This window comes from Oncorhynchus kisutch, unplaced genomic scaffold (assembly GCF_002021735.2).
Source record: "Oncorhynchus kisutch isolate 150728-3 unplaced genomic scaffold, Okis_V2 scaffold4016, whole genome shotgun sequence".
NCBI classification, from domain to species: Eukaryota; Metazoa; Chordata; class Actinopteri; order Salmoniformes; family Salmonidae; genus Oncorhynchus; species Oncorhynchus kisutch.
In genome coordinates, this window is record NW_022265961.1 from 91,594 (window position 1) to 106,276 (window position 14,683).

General features: G+C 45.1%; 2 protein-coding genes and 1 long non-coding RNA gene across 5 annotated transcripts in view; 1 reads left to right on the forward strand and 2 right to left on the reverse strand.

Annotated features, from left to right (window-relative positions):
- Nucleotides 1-8,803, forward strand: part of LOC109883949 (ADP-ribosylation factor-like protein 6-interacting protein 1) — a 24,749-nt gene extending 15,946 nt beyond the window's left edge. The window contains exon 6 of the mRNA XM_031821786.1: nucleotides 4,474-8,803. Coding sequence (XP_031677646.1) covers nucleotides 4,474-4,592 — 119 coding nt within the window. The 3' untranslated portion in view covers nucleotides 4,593-8,803. The remainder of the gene's footprint in view (nucleotides 1-4,473) is intronic.
- The window catches only part of LOC109883947 (uncharacterized), a 14,549-nt gene extending 418 nt beyond the window's left edge, over nucleotides 1-14,131 (reverse strand). The window contains exons 1-5 of one of the 3 annotated variants that reach the window (XM_031821785.1): nucleotides 13,669-14,008; nucleotides 12,714-12,966; nucleotides 12,331-12,492; nucleotides 11,473-11,674; nucleotides 11,223-11,350 (exon numbers count right to left, since the gene is read on the reverse strand). In XM_031821785.1, coding sequence (XP_031677645.1) covers nucleotides 11,238-11,350; nucleotides 11,473-11,674; nucleotides 12,331-12,492; nucleotides 12,714-12,950 — 714 coding nt within the window. In that variant the 5' untranslated portion in view covers nucleotides 12,951-12,966; nucleotides 13,669-14,008 and the 3' untranslated portion in view covers nucleotides 11,223-11,237. Of the gene's footprint in view, nucleotides 1-10,605; nucleotides 11,675-12,330; nucleotides 12,493-12,713; nucleotides 12,967-13,668 lie in introns of those variants that run through there. The other 2 variants (XM_031821784.1, XM_031821783.1) reach the window with 2 other exon arrangements.
- Nucleotides 1,075-3,539, reverse strand: LOC116373080 (uncharacterized). The gene is made up of 3 exons (XR_004209491.1): nucleotides 1,771-3,539; nucleotides 1,577-1,729; nucleotides 1,075-1,535 (listed from the first exon to the last, which is right to left on the reverse strand). It is a non-coding gene; the product is annotated as an uncharacterized LOC116373080 (long non-coding RNA).
- Nucleotides 14,132-14,683: the final 552 nt, after the last annotated feature.

Here is a 14,683-nt window from a genome sequence, read left to right on the forward strand (position 1 = left end):
ATGGCAATACTTGAAAGGTTTGCCTAGTAATGATTAACAACCAAGTTGACAGAGCTTGAAGAATTTTGAGAAGAATAATGTGCAAATATTGTGGAATCCAGGTGTGTAAAGCTCTTAGACTCACCCAGAAGGACTCACAGCTCTTAGACTCACCCAGAAGGACTCACAGCTCTTAGACTCACCCAGAAGGACTCACAGCTCTTAGACTCACCCAGAAGGACTCACAGCTCTTAGACTCACCCAGAAGGACTCACAGCTCTTAGACTCACCCAGAAGGACTCACAGCTCTTAGACTCACCCAGAAGGACTCACAGCTCTTAGACTCACCCAGAAGGACTCACAGCTCTTAGACTCACCCAGAAGGACTCACAGCTCTTAGACTCACCCAGAAGGACTCACAGCTCTTAGACTCACCCAGAAGGACTCACAGCTCTTAGACTCACCCAGAAGGACTCACAGCTCTTAGACTCACCCAGAAGGACTCACAGCTCTTAGACTCACCCAGAAGGACTCACAGCTCTTAGACTCACCCAGAAGGACTCACAGCTCTTAGACTCACCCAGAAGGACTCACAGCTCTTAGACTCACCCAGAAGGACTCACAGCTCTTAGACTCACCCAGAAGGACTCACAGCTCTTAGACTCACCCAGAAGGACTCACAGCTCTTAGACTCACCCAGAAGGACTCACAGCTCTTAGACTCACCCAGAAGGACTCACAGCTCTTAGACTCACCCAGAAGGACTCACAGCTCTTAGACTCACCCAGAAGGACTCACAGCTCTTAGACTCACCCAGAAGGACTCACAGCTCTTAGACTCACCCAGAAGGACTCACAGCTCTTAGACTCACCCAGAAGGACTCACAGCTCTTAGACTCACCCAGAAGGACTCACAGCTCTTAGACTCACCCAGAAGGACTCACAGCTCTTAGACTCACCCAGAAGGACTCACAGCTCTTAGACTCACCCAGAAGGACTCACAGCTCTTAGACTCACCCAGAAGGACTCACAGCTCTTAGACTCACCCAGAAGGACTCACAGCTCTTAGACTCACCCAGAAGGACTCACAGCTCTTAGACTCACCCAGAAGGACTCACAGCTCTTAGACTCACCCAGAAGGACTCACAGCTCTTAGACTCACCCAGAAGGACTCACAGCTCTTAGACTCACCCAGAAGTCCAGGGGTATAAATATTTTCTGAAGACATTGTACCAACCTGTACTAAACCCACCTGGGCTGATGGCTAACTCAGCCAACCTGTACTAAACCTACCTGTACTAAACCCACCTGGGCTGATGGCTAACTCAGCCAACCTGTACTAAACCTACCTGTACTAAACCCACCTGGGCTGATGGCTAACTCAGCCAACCTGTACTAAACCTACCTGTACTAAACCCACCTGGGCTGATGGCTAACTCAGCCAACCTGTACTAAACCTACCTGTACTAAACCCACCTGGGCTGATGGCTAACTCAGCCAACCTGTACTAAACCTACCTGTACTAAACCCACCTGGGCTGATGGCTAACTCAGCCAACCTGTACTAAACCCACCTGGGCTGATGGCTAACTCAGCCAACCTGTACTAAACCTACCTGTACTAAACCCACCTGGGCTGATGGCTAACTCAGCCAACCTGTACTAAACCTACCTGGGCTGATGGCTAACTCAGCCAACCTGTACTAAACCCACCTGGGCTAATGGCTAACTCAGCCAACCTGTACTAAACCTACCTGGGCTAATGGCTAACTCAGCCAACCTGTACTAAACCTACCTGTACTAAACCCACCTGGGCTAATGGCTAACTCAGCCAACCTGTACTAAACCTACCTGTACTAAACCCACCTGGGCTGATGGCTAACTCAGCCAACCTGTACTAAACCCACCTGGGCTAATGGCTAACTCAGCCAAAAGGTCCCACAACTGTAGCTTACTCATTGCTGCATTATTTCACACAGTCCTGGTGTTCTGAGTTCAAACAATCAGGTTCATACAAGCAGGAGTATTTAGGTCCAATCAGGTCAATACAAGCAGGAGTATTTAGGTCCAATCAGGTCAATACAAGCAGGAGTATTTAGGTCCAATCAGGTCAATACAAGCAGGAGTATTTAGGTCCAATCAGGTCAATACAAGCAGGAGTATTTAGGTCCAATCAGGTCAATACAAGCAGGAGTATTTAGGTCCAATCAGGTCAATACAAGCAGGAGTATTTAGGTCCAATCAGGTCAATACAAGCAGGAGTATTTAGGTCCAATCAGGTCAATACAAGCAGGAGTATTTAGGTCCAATCAGGTTCATACAAGCAGGAGTATTTAGGTCCAATCAGGTTCATACAAGCAGGAGTATTTAGGTCCAATCAGGTAGCCTAGTGGTTAGAGCGTTGAGCCAGTAACTGAAAGGTTGCTGGATCGAATCCCCGAGCTAAAAATATGTCGTTCTGCCCTTGAACAAGGCAGTTAATCCGCTGTTCCCCGGTAGGCCGTCATTGTAAATAAGAATTTGTTCTTAACTGACTTGCCAAGTTAAATAAATAAAATACAATCGGTTGTATTCATTCTGGTGTGTGACATTGTAGCTGCTCTCTCTCCTGCTTTCTCCTGTTGCTATAGTAATGATTACAGTGACCGTTAAAGCCACCTGACACCACTAGAGAAGTGACCACATAGGAAGGATGTACGAAGGTTGACAGTAACGGAAGTCCTTGGACATGTTCCAAATGGCACCCTATTCTCTATAGGGCTCTGGTCAAAAGTAGTGCACTACATGGGGAATAGGGTGCCATTTTGGGATACACAACCTGTCAGTTTATGGATGAGTCCAATTCTGACTCAAATGTTTCCTGGTTTATACATGCATGTCTTTGTATACCAGGCCAGCACAACAAGTATTGCTTGGCACCTTATTCTAACTATATAGTGCACTACTTTTGACTAGGGCCTATTAGGGGTAGTGGACTATATAGGGAATAGGGTGCCATTTCAGACCGGAACCCAGCATTAGCTATATATTCCAAACATCACCGGAGACCTTGGCTAACTATTTGTCTGACTGCGTAGCTGTAACAGACAAGCACAAGGCCCCATAGCCAGCTGACAGCTGTTCAGTAGTCAGTGCATTGTCATCCTGCCACTGTAAAATACCACTAAGAGAAAGGGTTATACATCATAGGATCAGTCCCTATTAGGGGAACCCCATAGGGTTCTGATCAAAAGTAGTGCACTACATAGGGAATAGGGTGCCCTTTGGGAGGCAAACCTAGTCTCTTTACCCAGTTCACCAGACAAACTCTCCTACAGAATCCCGACTTGTTTTATAAATGGTGAGACATTGTTCCACTGAACGTGGAGTAGGTTGTTTTAATAGACCCGTTAGGAACCAAACTGCACAGTGGTGGAGGGACTAACCTGAGCTTGTCCAATAAGAACTAATGAAAACAGCCCGTTAAGCAGTATGCTGTTTAGTTAGTCCACACATTTCTTGTTAACAAACTATAGTTTTGGCAAGTCTGTTAGGACATCAACTTTGTGCATGACACAAGTCATTTTTCCAACAATTGTTTACAGACAGATTATTTAACTTATAATTCACTGTGTCACAATTCCAGTAGGTCAGAAGTTTACATACACTAAGTTGACTGTGCCTTTAAACAACTTGGAAAATTCCAGAAAATGATGTCGTGGCTTTAGAAGCTTCTGATAGGCTAATTGACATCATTTGAGTCAATTGGAGATGTACCTGTGGATGTATTTCAAGGCCTACCTTCAAAATCAGTGCCTCTTTGCTTGACATCATGGGAAAATCAAAAGAAATCAGCCAAGACCTCAGAAACAAAATAGATGGTATCATGAGGGGAAATTATGTGGATATATTGAAGCAACATCTCAAGACGTCAGTCAGGAAGTTGAAGCTTGGTTGGAAATGGGTCTTCCAAATGGACAATGACCCCAAGCATACTTCCAAAGTTGTGGCAAAATGGCTTAAGGACGAAGTCGAGGTATTGGAGTGGTCATCACAAAGCCCTGACCTCAATCCTATAGAACATTTGTGGGCAGAACGGAAAAGGTATGTGCGCGAGCAAGAAGACCTACAAACCTGACTCAGTTACACCAGCTCTGTCAGGAGGAATGGGCCAAAATTCACCCAACTTATTGTGGGAAGCTTGTGGAAGGCTACCCAAAACATTTGACCCAAGTTCAATAATTTTAAAGGCAATGCTACCAAATACTAATTGAGTGTATGTAAACTTCTGACCAACTGGGAATGTGATGAAAGAAATGAAAGCTGAAATAAATAATTCTCTCTTCTAATTATTCTGACATTTCACATTCTTAACATAAAGTGGTGATCCTAACTAAGACAAGGTATTTTTACTAGGATTAAATGTCAGGAATTGTGAAACTGAGTTTAAGTGTTTTTGGCTACGGTGTATGTAAACTTCCGATTTCAACTGTAGTGACTCTGTTTCCTTTGTTCCCAGTGAGTTTCCTGCTCCTGCTTCCTGGTCTGAACCAGCATGGCGTCATAAGCAAGTACGCTGGCATGGCCAAGAGAGAGATCAACAAACTGCTGAAACAGAAGGAGAAGAAGAACGAGTAGGAAGAAAGAGGAGAAGAAGAACGAGTAGGAAGAAAGAGGAGAAGAAGAACGAGTAGGAAGAAAGAGGAGAAGAAGAACGAGTAGGAAGAAAGAGGAGAAGAAGAACGAGTAGGAAGAAAGAGGAGAAGAAAATGAGAAACCCGTAGATCAAACGTTTTTAAAAAAGGAGCTTCAACGAAGTGCTTCCTGTACTTCCTCAGTCTGCTCAGACCAACTCTACACACGCCCTCTCCCCCCTTGACCTGTCACCTAACCAACCAATCACCTGGCGGGATTTGTTTTTCAACAGGAAGTGTTTTTCCACCTATCCTCCCACGCATGCAGTCAGTCGCCACGTCGGTCAAGGCTTTAGTTCACGAGTAGACCACACTGAAACATTACAACACACACATATGAACCCCCCCCCCACATGGAGGTGGCCCCCAGCTGTGTCTGTCTCTAGATCCTATAAGGAGGTGTTTAAGATGCCAGTCACTTATTACTTTTGAAGTCCGAGGAAAGACTACAGAAACCTCTAGCAATATTATTATCCCCTCCCCCCACACATATAATAAAACTACATCTCCCAGAGAGGATGGTTAGTTTATTGGACATACTGATGGTAGGTGGGGTCAGTAATTACATCTCCCAGAGAGGATGGTTAGTTTAATGGACATACTGATGGTAGGTGGGGTCAGTAATTACATCTCCCAGAGAGGATGGTTAGTTTAATGGACATACTGATGGTAGGTAGTGTCAGTAATTACATCTCCCAGAGAGGATGGTTAGTTTAATGGACATACTGATGGTAGGTAGTGTCAGTAATTACATCTCCCAGAGAGGATGGTTAGTTTAATGGACATACTGATGGTAGGTAGTGTCAGTAATTACATCTCCCAGAGAGGATGGTTAGTTTAATGGACATACTGATGGTAGGTGGGGTCAGTAATTACATCTCCCAGAGAGGATGGTTAGTTTAATGGACATACTGATGGTAGGTGGGGTCAGTAATTACATCTCCCAGAGAGGATGGTTAGTTTATTGGACATACTGATGGTAGGTGGGGTCAGTAATTACATCTCCCAGAGAGGATGGTTAGTTTAATGGACATACTGATGGTAGGTGGGGTCAGTAATTACATCTCCCAGAGAGGATGGTTAGTTTAATGGACATACTGATGGTAGGTGGGGTCAGTAATTACATCTCCCAGAGAGGATGGTTAGTTTAATGGACATACTGATGGTAGGTAGTGTCAGTAATTACATCTCCCAGAGAGGATGGTTAGTTTAATGGACATACTGATGGTAGGTGGGGTCAGTAATTACATCTCCCAGAGAGGATGGTTAGTTTAATGGACATACTGATGGTAGGTGGGGTCAGTAATTACATCTCCCAGAGAGGATGGTTAGTTTAATGGACATACTGATGGTAGGTAGTGTCAGTAATTACATCTCCCAGAGAGGATGGTTAGTTTAATGGACATACTGATGGTAGGTAGTGTCAGTAATTACATCTCCCAGAGAGGATGGTTAGTTTAATGGACATACTGATGGTAGGTGGGGTCAGTAATTACATCTCCCAGAGAGGATGGTTAGTTTAATGGACATACTGATGGTAGGTGGGGTCAGTAATTACATCTCCCAGAGAGGATGGTTAGTTTAATGGACATACTGATGGTAGGTGGGGTCAGTAATTACATCTCCCAGAGAGGATGGTTAGTTTATTGGACATACTGATGGTAGGTGGGGTCAGTAATTACATCTCCCAGAGAGGATGGTTAGTTTAATGGACATACTGATGGTAGGTGGGGTCAGTAATTACATCTCCCAGAGAGGATGGTTAGTTTAATGGACATACTGATGGTAGGTGGGGTCAGTAATTACATCTCCCAGAGAGGATGGTTAGTTTATTGGACATACTGATGGTAGGTGGGGTCAGTAATTACATCTCCCAGAGAGGATGGTTAGTTTAATGGACATACTGATGGTAGGTGGGGTCAGTAATTACATCTCCCAGAGAGGATGGTTAGTTTAATGGACATACTGATGGTAGGTGGGGTCAGTAATTACATCTCCCAGAGAGGATGGTTAGTTTAATGGACATACTGATGGTAGGTAGTGTCAGTAATTACATCTCCCAGAGAGGATGGTTAGTTTAATGGACATACTGATGGTAGGTAGTGTCAGTAATTACATCTCCCAGAGAGGATGGTTAGTTTATTGGACATACTGATGGTAGGTAGGGTCAGTAATTACATCTCCCAGAGAGGATGGTTAGTTTAATGGACATACTGATGGTAGGTGGGGTCAGTAATTACATCTCCCAGAGAGGATGGTTAGTTTAATGGACATACTGATGGTAGGTGGGGTCAGTAATTACATCTCCCAGAGAGGATGGTTAGTTTAATGGACATACTGATGGTAGGTAGTGTCAGTAATTACATCTCCCAGAGAGGATGGTTAGTTTAATGGACATACTGATGGTAGGTGGGGTCAGTAATTACATCTCCCAGAGAGGATGGTTAGTTTAATGGACATACTGATGGTAGGTGGGGTCAGTAATTACATCTCCCAGAGAGGATGGTTAGTTTATTGGACATACTGATGGTAGGTAGTGTCAGTAATTACATCTCCCAGAGAGGATGGTTAGTGTAATGGACATACTGATGGTAGGTGGGGTCAGTAATTACATCTCCCAGAGAGGATGGTTAGTTTAATGGACATACTGATGGTAGGTGGGGTCAGTAATTACATCTCCCAGAGAGGATGGTTAGTTTATTGGACATACTGATGGTAGGTAGTGTCAGTAATTACATCTCCCAGAGAGGATGGTTAGTTTAATGGACATACTGATGGTAGGTGGGGTCAGTAATTACATCTCCCAGAGAGGATGGTTAGTTTAATGGACATACTGATGGTAGGTGGGGTCAGTAATTACATCTCCCAGAGAGGATGGTTAGTTTAATGGACATACTGATGGTAGGTAGTGTCAGTAATTACATCTCCCAGAGAGGATGGTTAGTTTAATGGACATACTGATGGTAGGTGGGGTCAGTAATTACATCTCCCAGAGAGGATGGTTAGTTTAATGGACATACTGATGGTAGGTAGTGTCAGTAATTACATCTCCCAGAGAGGATGGTTAGTTTAATGGACATACTGATGGTAGGTGGGGTCAGTAATTACATCTCCCAGAGAGGATGGTTAGTTTAATGGACATACTGATGGTAGGTGGGGTCAGTAATTACATCTCCCAGAGAGGATGGTTAGTTTAATGGACATACTGATGGTAGGTGGGGTCAGTAATTACATCTCCCAGAGAGGATGGTTAGTTTATTGGACATACTGATGGTAGGTGGGGTCAGTAATTACATCTCCCAGAGAGGATGGTTAGTTTATTGGACATACTGATGGTAGGTGGGGTCAGTAATTACATCTCCCAGAGAGGATGGTTAGTTTAATGGACATACTGATGGTAGGTGGGGTCAGTAATTACATCTCCCAGAGAGGATGGTTAGTTTAATGGACATACTGATGGTAGGTGGGGTCAGTAATTACATCTCCCAGAGAGGATGGTTAGTTTAATGGACATACTGATGGTAGGTGGGGTCAGTAATTACATCTCCCAGAGAGGATGGTTAGTTTAATGGACATACTGATGGTAGGTGGGGTCAGTAATTACATCTCCCAGAGAGGATGGTTAGTTTAATGGACATACTGATGGTAGGTGGGGTCAGTAATTACATCTCCCAGAGAGGATGGTTAGTTTAATGGACATACTGATGGTAGGTGGGGTCAGTAATTACATCTCCCAGAGAGGATGGTTAGTTTAATGGACATACTGATGGTAGGTGGGGTCAGTAATTACATCTCCCAGAGAGGATGGTTAGTTTAATGGACATACTGATGGTAGGTGGGGTCAGTAATTACATCTCCCAGAGAGGATGGTTAGTTTAATGGACATACTGATGGTAGGTAGTGTCAGTAATTACATCTCCCAGAGAGGATGGTTAGTTTAATGGACATACTGATGGTAGGTAGTGTCAGTAATTACATCTCCCAGAGAGGATGGTTAGTTTAATGGACATACTGATGGTAGGTGGGGTCAGTAATTACATCTCCCAGAGAGGATGGTTAGTTTAATGGACATACTGATGGTAGGTAGTGTCAGTAATTACATCTCCCAGAGAGGATGGTTAGTTTAATGGACATACTGATGGTAGGTAGTGTCAGTAATTACATCTCCCAGAGAGGATGGTTAGTTTAATGGACATACTGATGGTAGGTGGGGTCAGTAATTACATCTCCCAGAGAGGATGGTTAGTTTAATGGACATACTGATGGTAGGTGGGGTCAGTAATTACATCTCCCAGAGAGGATGGTTAGTTTATTGGACATACTGATGGTAGGTAGTGTCAGTATTGTTTCAGGAGGCTGGGACACCGCTGTTGTTGTTGTTGCCATCGTTCCTTTAACTTTCAGATTCCTGCTTCTGTCTGTTTTTAAGATTGCACTGAAACCGTAGCAGAAACTGGAGTTTAGAGTAGAGAAGCAGACCTAGGTGACATCTCCCACGTGGCACCCTATTCCCTATGTAGTGCACTACACCTATAGGCCTTGGTCAAGAGTAGTGCACTATCTAGGGAATAGTGTTATTTGGGACTCGAGCCTAGTCTGGTGACATTTGGAATATATAATTCTGGGTCTGAAATGGCACCCTATTCCCTATGTAGTGCACTAGCCCTATAGGCCCAGGGCAACAGTGTAGTGCACTATCTAGGGAATAGGGTGCTATTTAAGACACCGCCCTGGTGTGAGCCGACACTGGTTCAGAGGCACAGACCTAGGATCAGCGTAACCTGCCCCCTACCCTGACCTTACTGTCTAGTCCAGGGGATCTTTACCTTACTAGTCCCACTGCTGTTACGCTGTTAGCTGGACCTGCTAGAGTCCTTTCTGTCCCTCTATCCCTGTCTCACGACAGTCTAAACCCAGCTCACGTTCCCTGTTAGTGGGTGAACAATCCAACGCTTTGAAATCTACTAATAACGCTGTTAGCTGGACCTGCTAAGAGTCCTTTCTGTCCCTCTATCCCTGTCTCACGACAGTCTAAACCCAGCTCACGTTCCCTGTTAGTGGGTGAACAATCCAACGCTTGATGAAATCTACTAATAACGCTGTTAGCTGGACCTGCTAGAGTCCTTTCTGTCTCTCTGTCTCTCTCTGGTCGGGGGGCCGATGATTGTAAATACGCCAATCCTCTTCCTATCTTTTATCTCTCTGTCTTGTCTGTGTTTATATTCTTTACCTACTATCTCGCTGCTCCTCTCCTCCATTTCATCTGTTTGAGTTCTCTACAAAACAATGAATAAAGTCTGATTTAAATGAACATGGATGGCGGCTCATTGATCCTGCTTCGTAGTTTACCCCTCGGGTGTTGAACGTTGACGTTAGGGAAGGAGAGGGAGGGGTGTTGAATGTTGTTGATGTTAGGGAGGGAGGGAGGGGTGTAGAATGTTGTTGATGTTAGGGAGGGAGGGAGGGGTGTAGAATGTTGTTGATGTTAGGGAGGGAGGGAGGGGTGTTGAATGTTGTTGATGTTAGGGAGGGAGGGAGGGGTGTTGAATGTTGTTGATGTTAGGGAGGGAGGGAGGGGTGTTGAATGTTGTTGATGTTAGGGAGGGAGGGAGGGGTGTTGAATGTTGTTGATGTTAGGGAGGGAGGGAGGGGTGTTGAATGTTGTTGATGTTAGGGAGGGAGGGGTGTAGAATGTTGTTGATGTTAGGGAGGGAGGGAGGGGTGTTGAATGTTGTTGATGTTAGGGAGGGAGGGAGGGGTGTTGAATGTTGTTGATGTTAGGGAGGGAGGGAGGGGTGTTGAATGTTGTTGATGTTAGGGAGGGAGGGAGGGGTGTTGAATGTTGTTGACGTTAGGGAGGGAGGGAGGGGTGTTGAATGTTGTTGACGTTAGGGAGGGAGGGAGGGGTGTTGAATGTTGTTGATGTTAGGGAGGGAGGGGTGTAGAATGTTGTTGACGTTAGGGAGGGAGGGAGGGGTGTTGAATGTTGTTGATGTTAGGGAGGGAGGGGTGTTGAAACTGTACTGACCGTCCCCCTCCCCCCAGGGCCAACCCTCCATTTTAAATGTCCTGTCAGACAGACGTGGTTAGATAGATGTACTGTTCTACTCCTGGCACTGGACTCACTTGCGCACACACACACACCCTTTCAGTCTCCTATGCACACATTCTCTCACACAGTTCCCATTAATTAGTTATTTTATTAAGTGAAAAGCCCCTCTAGTTCAGTGCTGTACCACTCAGCCCAGATCTGCCAGTTCAGTGCTGTACCACTCAGCCCAGATCTGCCAGTTCAGTGCTGTACCACTCAGCCCAGATCTGCCAGTTCAGTGCTGTACCACTCAGCCCAGATCTGCCAGTTCAGTGCTGTAACACTCAGCCCAGATCTGCCAGTTCAGTGCTGTAACACTCAGCCCAGATCTGCCAGTTCAGTGCTCTTCAGGGAGCAGGTTTATTAGTCTGAAGTGTTATTGCAGGGAGTTGTTCTGACTAGATGGAGTGTTAGTGGACTGGTTTTGGACTGAACTTCACTCAGTTGGGTCAGAGTTGTGTGTGTGTGTGTGTGTACACGTACAGTTGAATTGTGTGTTTAGTAGAGTCGGAGGGAACAGCAGTCCGTCTCCCAGCGTCGTGTTGCCCACAGGACTCTCTCTCCAGACTGTCTCCTAGGGTTACCTGGACCTGCTGGAGTCCTGGTCTCACCTGAAACACACACACACACAATGCGCACACACAAAACGCATGCACACAAACAGCTGTGGTTCGTACAGGATACTGTGGGTTTACATGAGAACATGTAAGAAAGAAAACAAAGTGTGTATTACCTGTCAGTATATCATGTTGATGCCACAGTGTGGGTCTACCAGTGGGGTCGTGTGGTGAGGGAAAGGGGCTAGGACTCCTGTGCTCACTGCGATAGGTCGTCCAGTAGGGGGTGGGCTCCTTGGGATTGGTCACCTCTCTCATGGCCACGCCCTCGCGATTACGAGACCAATTACTCTGACCCAGCCTATGAAGAACATTGAACTGGAGGGAGAAAGATATAGGGGGGAGATGGGGAGAGCGAGAGGGGGGGTAGAAGGATAGAGGGGCCAGAGAGAGAAGGTGCAGAAGGATAGAGGGGCCAGAGAGAGAAGAAGGATAGAGGAGGGGGTAGAAGTATAGAGAAGGGGCCAGAGAGAGAAAATAAGAATAGGGGTTTAGGGGGACAGCGAGGGAGAACAGGGGGCGAAATAGAAAGATACAGGGGACATGAGAGGAAGATACAGGGGACATGAGAGGAAGATACAGGGGACATGAGGAGAGGAAGATACAGGGGACATGAGGAGAGGAAGATACAGGGGACATGAGGAGAGGAAGATACAGGGGACATGAGGAGAGGAAGATACAGGGGACATGAGGAGAGGAAGATACAGGGGACATGAGGAGAGGAAGACGTCGTTGGTAGAATGGAGAGGTGTGGGAAAGGGAGAAGAATAGAGGTGTTCCATTTTATTCAGTTCAGTGGTTTCCTTCCTCTGAGGCTACAGCACCCTCTACTGGTGACATTAAGTACTGAAGACAGCTGCCTCTGACAATTATAGTGACGACATGAATGTACGTGTTGCACTGAGACAACACAGAATGAAAAAAAGCTCAACTGACGGTCCTTCATCCATCCATTCAGAATGAGTTGGTCGTACCGGGATGATGTCTTTGGGGTTATGGATGTCTCTGCTGTGTGTCTGTGATTGGCTGGTGGATGTGTGACTCAGGTTCAGCTGACTGGTGTGCTGGGAGGGGTAGGCGGGATCTTGGGGAAAGAAGACCAGAGGTTGGCCATCGGCCTCCCGCCCACAGTAACTCTGGAGAGAACCAGGAAGAGGATCTCAGGACAGGTCATGCCAAAGACACACACGTGTGTGTGTGTGTGTGGTCGTGGTACAGTTCTATAATACCATCTAGTGGTACAGTCCTGAGTGTGTGTGGTTGTTGTACAGTTCTATAATACCATCTAGTGGTACAGTCCTGAGTGTGTGTGGTCGTGGTACAGTTCTATAATACCATCTAGTGTTACAGTCCTGACCTGAGTGTGTGTGGTTGTGTAGCTGGTCCCAGATCCCTGTGGGTCCCCTAGTGACAGGGTGCTCTGGTGCATCAGACGCCCATGCCTCGGGCCTGAAGACTGGGGTTTGCCTGGACCCCGCTGCCCAGTCAAGGCCTCTGGGATGTGGGTCATCCGGCTGCCCATGGGCACACTATCCACCTTACTACCCTGGCCGAAGCCTACTGTCACCACAGCTGTGTCCCGGTTCTTAGACATACTGCTGGTCAGTCCCCTGGAAAACAACATATCATTTTATCTATCATGGTTCAGTCCCAAATCGTATCCTATTCCCTGTATAGTGCACTACTTTTGACCAGAGCCCAATGATAACCTATTCCCTGTATAGTGCACTACTATTGACCAGAGCCCAATGATAACCTATTCCCTGTATAGTGCACTACTATTGACCAGGGCCCAATGATAACCTATTCCCTGTATAGTGCACTACTATTGACCAGAGCCCAATGATAACCTATTCCCTGTATAGTGCACTACTATTGACCAGGGCCCAATGATAACCTATTCCCTGTGTAGTGCACTACTATTGACCAGGGCCCAATGATAACCTATTCCCTGTGTAGTGCACTACATTAGACCAGGGCCCAATGATAACCTATTCCCTATATAGTGCACTACATTAGACCAGGGCCCAGGCTACCTGGTTGTCTGTACAGTAACAGCCCGATATTTTCATGAAATAAATCGCAATGCAATAAAGAATAATGTGATTATTCATTTTATTTTCTATTTGTAGCCTAAACACAGTCCCCACCATTGTTGACAAACATAAAATCCTTCATTTTATTATAAGATACGCCGTTATAAGGAAATGATTTATTAAACCAAATGTTATCATGTGAAGAAAACGTAATGGCATAGCTTCATGCAGTAACTAATAAAGACCTTCTTCTTCTCGGTAATGTTTTGTACTCACCCAAACTCCAGCCAAGAAGCACAATATCGGAAGTTCTAATTCATTGTTGAACTTCTGTTGTTATGGATACAAGTAAACAATTCTAGCAACAACATAGATATAGAATTACAAGACAGGCGAGACCAATTTTTAGCATCACGGCCTGAGTGTCCCTGGATTGTTTTTGTTTGTATTATTATTATTTGTAGCTTGGAGTCAGTCATATTGAGACGCAGGTGACTCATTTAGAAACGTTGCATACCCACAAAATATCTCCCAGAACATCAGTGCGCCAGTTTTCACACGAGGCATTTATAAAAACGGAACTTGACGTGCTCATCCTCCCGCGAACGTTAGACGGATCCTGCGTGTGCAGTTTCCAGTGGTTGAAGTAGATCTATTGCTTTGCAGGAAGTCAAAGGTAGCCTATTAGTAGTAATCTTGCGTAAATTGAGAATATATGTTTACACTCGTATTTTTAACAAAAAACAGGTAGCTAAATATAATAACAAGATGCAATAATTTGCCCTAGCTACAGATGGCTCTATCGGTCCGTTAATACAGGACTAGTAAAGGTCCAGTGTGCTACTTTTGTGAGGAATATTTTTATATAGGATATATATATGTTTATTATTATTACTATTTCTCAGGGTGCTTCAGCAACCCTACTTCCTGCGGCTATGCGTCTCAATACTTAAGCCTCAAGTAGACTAAATGTAATTTATAAACATAATACATACAGTGCATTCTGAAAGTACTCAGACCCGCTTGACATTTTCCACATTTTGTTACGTTACAGCCCTATTCTAAAATGGGTTAAAAAATAAAAATAAAAAACACATCAATATACACACAATACCCCATAGTGTCATCACAATACCCCATAATGACGTCACAATACCCCACAATGACGTCACAATACCCCATAATGACAAAATGAAAACAGAAAAGAAATACCTTATTTACATAAGTATTCAGCCCCTTTGCTTTTTAACTCGAAATTGAGCTTTGATGAAAACCTGCTCCAGAGCTCAGG